General features: G+C 34.3%; 1 protein-coding gene across 1 annotated transcript; it reads right to left on the minus strand.

Moving 5' to 3' along the window:
• Positions 1-1,544: 1,544 nt before the first annotated feature.
• On the minus strand, positions 1,545-2,551 carry LOC115517016 (olfactory receptor 4F21-like). The gene is given in 2 exon segments (XM_030320192.1): positions 1,545-1,684; positions 1,687-2,551. Coding segments are annotated over 2 exon segments (1,005 nt in total).
• Positions 2,552-3,139: the final 588 nt, after the last annotated feature.

Consider the following 3,139-nt stretch of genomic DNA (forward strand, 5'->3'; position numbering starts at 1 on the left):
TTATTTATAAGCAACCCATGTCCATCAATAGATGAATGGGTAAATATATGGTATATATACACAATGGAATATTAATCAGTCATAAAAGGAATAAGATGTTCCCATTTGCAACAACATGGATGGACCTAGAGAGTACAATGCTAGATTAAATAAGTCAGAGAAGGAAAAACATCTGATTGCAACATATGTGGAATTTAAGAAATAAATGAGCAAAGAAAAAAAGAGAGATTAAAAAAAAACCTCTTAAATACAGAGTATAAAGTGATAGCTGCCAGAGGGGAGGTTGGTGGGAGGACAGGTGAAATAAATAAAGAGGATTAAGAGGTACAAACTCAGTTATAAAATAAATAAGTCACAGAAATGAAAAGCACAGCATCAGGAATATAGTAAATAAGATGGTAATAATATTATTTGCTGACAGATGGTAGCTACTTTGTAGTGATAAGCACTGAGTAATGCACAGAAATATTCAATCGTATTGTACACCTGAAACTAATATAACACTGTATATTAACTATAATTCAATAAAATACTTTAAAAACAAAAAAGAAAGGAAAATAAATAAAAAGAAAGAAAGAAAGAAAAAAAGAAAAAAAGAAAGAAAGAAAGAAAAAAAGAAAAGAAAGAAAAAAAAAGAAAGAAAAAAAAGAAAACAAACATTTCTGGCTAGTTGCTAGGCCTTAGTAGAGACCAAATAACATGAGGTCAATAAGCATGAACTGAGTGAAAATCCATAATGACTTTTAAAATAGTGATATTTTCAACCCAGAATTATCTTATTCAGTTGCTGCTTTAAAAATCTATAGCAGAATGAAGTGATGTTTAGTACAGATCAAGTATCTTTGAAAAGTGGGATATACCTTGGCATTTGTTACCAAACACGGAGGTGGTTCTCTACTGCCAGCATCTGAAAGTCTACCTGACATATTCCTATAATGCACAGTATTATATGTAGGGAAGAATGGACATAGCAAGAAGTTAATGCACTCTATGAAAATTAAAAAGTACTCTAGCTTCCTTTACCTTAAATTAGGACAATTCTAAGCCACAGTTTATAGAGTCCCCCAGAGGACCATGATAGGCTCGAATCCATTACATTTATCAACATAAACATCCTTCACGTCTCCGTCTCACTTTCCAATTCATTAATGATGTTGTTTCCAAAAATCAGCTTTCAAATAAATTACAATCAAATTTTGACTTTGGATCTTCTCAAGGAGTACAAACTGAGTAAACTATGTAGAATTACTAGTCTCACATATATTTGATATAATGATTCCTAACATTCTCCAGAGCTAGTTGGCAGTTCATTTGCAAACCTGTGGGAAGCAGAAGAGATGTAATTATATCCTTCTATTGTAAAAATGATCATAATTTCAATTATAAATATTTAGTAGATAGTAATGCTGTCTGATAAAATAACCCATATCATAGTGGATTCACAATTCCCATGGTAGTAAGGGTGATGAGTAAATGCTTTACAGAAGTAGTAGAAATCTATTCAGTGACATAGATGTTATGTCCAGCTCCAGATGTGGCAAGTGTCAGAAACCTAAGTGAAAATATCCAATAGGTTGATGGATGTATAGTTTCAGAGCTCCAAAGCCAGATTGAGTCAGCAGAATTTGACATAATGTCCCCATTTGCTCAATCTTTTTATTGATATCTTTATGTCTTTGTTCCGTAATGTATAGATGGCAGGATTCAAGACAGGGGTGATAGCAAAGTCAACAATGAATAGGTATTTATCAATTGATGACGTGGGGAAAGGCCATACATAGAGAAACATGCATGGAGTGAAAAATAGAACCACCACAGTGATGTGAGCTGACAGAGTGACAAATGCTTTGGATAAGTCTCCTGAAGAACGTTTCCAGACGGTGACCAAAATGAAGATATAGGAAAGGATTAACAGGAAGAAGGTGCCCATGCTCATGAAGCCACTGTTGGCAGCAATAATAAACTCAAACTTGGCTCCATCTGTGCATGCAAGTTTTATGATCCTGGGAAAGTCACAGTAAAAGCTGTCTACTTTATTAGGACCGCAAAAGGGCAAGTTTATAATGAAAGCAAACTGGGACATAGCATGGATCACCCCAATGACCCAGCCAGCAATTACAAATGAAACACATATTTTAGGGTTCATGATGTTCAGGTAGTGAAGAGGCTTACAGATTGCTGTGTACCTGTCAAATGCCATGGCGATGAGTAACACCATCTCCACTCCTCCCATGATGTGGATGAAGCATATCTGTGTCATACAACTTTGGAAAGAAATTATCTTGTGTTCATTTAAAAGGTCTGTAATCATCTTTGGAACTGTGGTAGAGGAAAGCCCCACATCAATGAGGGATAGGTTGGCCAGCAGGAAGTACATAGGAGAATGTAAATGAGAATCAAAAATTACCAAAAAGAAAATGAAAAGATTTCCCAGGATGATCCCCAAATAAATCAAGGAAAATATCAACATGAGAAAAACTTTAGTTTCCCAAGAACTAGCGAGTCCCAACAACATAAACTCAGAAACAACAGATTCATTTAGTCCATTCATTGACTTGGACAGAAGAGGTGATTTCAAATCGCCTGAGGATAAAACATGAAGAAAAGTGAGAATCAGTGGTACAAATGTAGTTTCCTATTTATCCTACTAGTTTATTCATATCCTAGAGTTAGAAATAATTTAATTGGAAAAGAAATACAAAGAAAACAGAATTACTATTTTTCCCTTCTTATTCCATTATCAGGCATTTTGTTTTCCTGTTAGAGATTTCAAGACATTTCCCCTGACCACTTAACTAGGTATTTCCACAACCGAAAAATCTCAAACATTTCTGTCACCTTCACATTGCTTTCATACTAGCAAATTCTTGTCAGCTAGATATTTTTACCTCACTGTTCAAATAGAGATCATCAAGCTGAAACTGTTTAATAAGTTTCACCTTGCTTCACCTCATCTGTGGGGTTTTTTTTGTACAATTTATCATGCAAGTCAGGTGTCCAAATTGAAATGCTTTGTTCAAGACACATTATTTTCATGGTGCATGCATGGACCTCTATATCAAATAAAATATTGGGTATGAGAGAAAAAATACCATTAGTAAGTAAGGAAATGTTTGTTAAGCAAATATAATATTAACAG

This window comes from Lynx canadensis, chromosome B3, assembly GCF_007474595.2.
Source record: "Lynx canadensis isolate LIC74 chromosome B3, mLynCan4.pri.v2, whole genome shotgun sequence".
Classification (NCBI taxonomy): Eukaryota; Metazoa; Chordata; class Mammalia; order Carnivora; family Felidae; genus Lynx; species Lynx canadensis.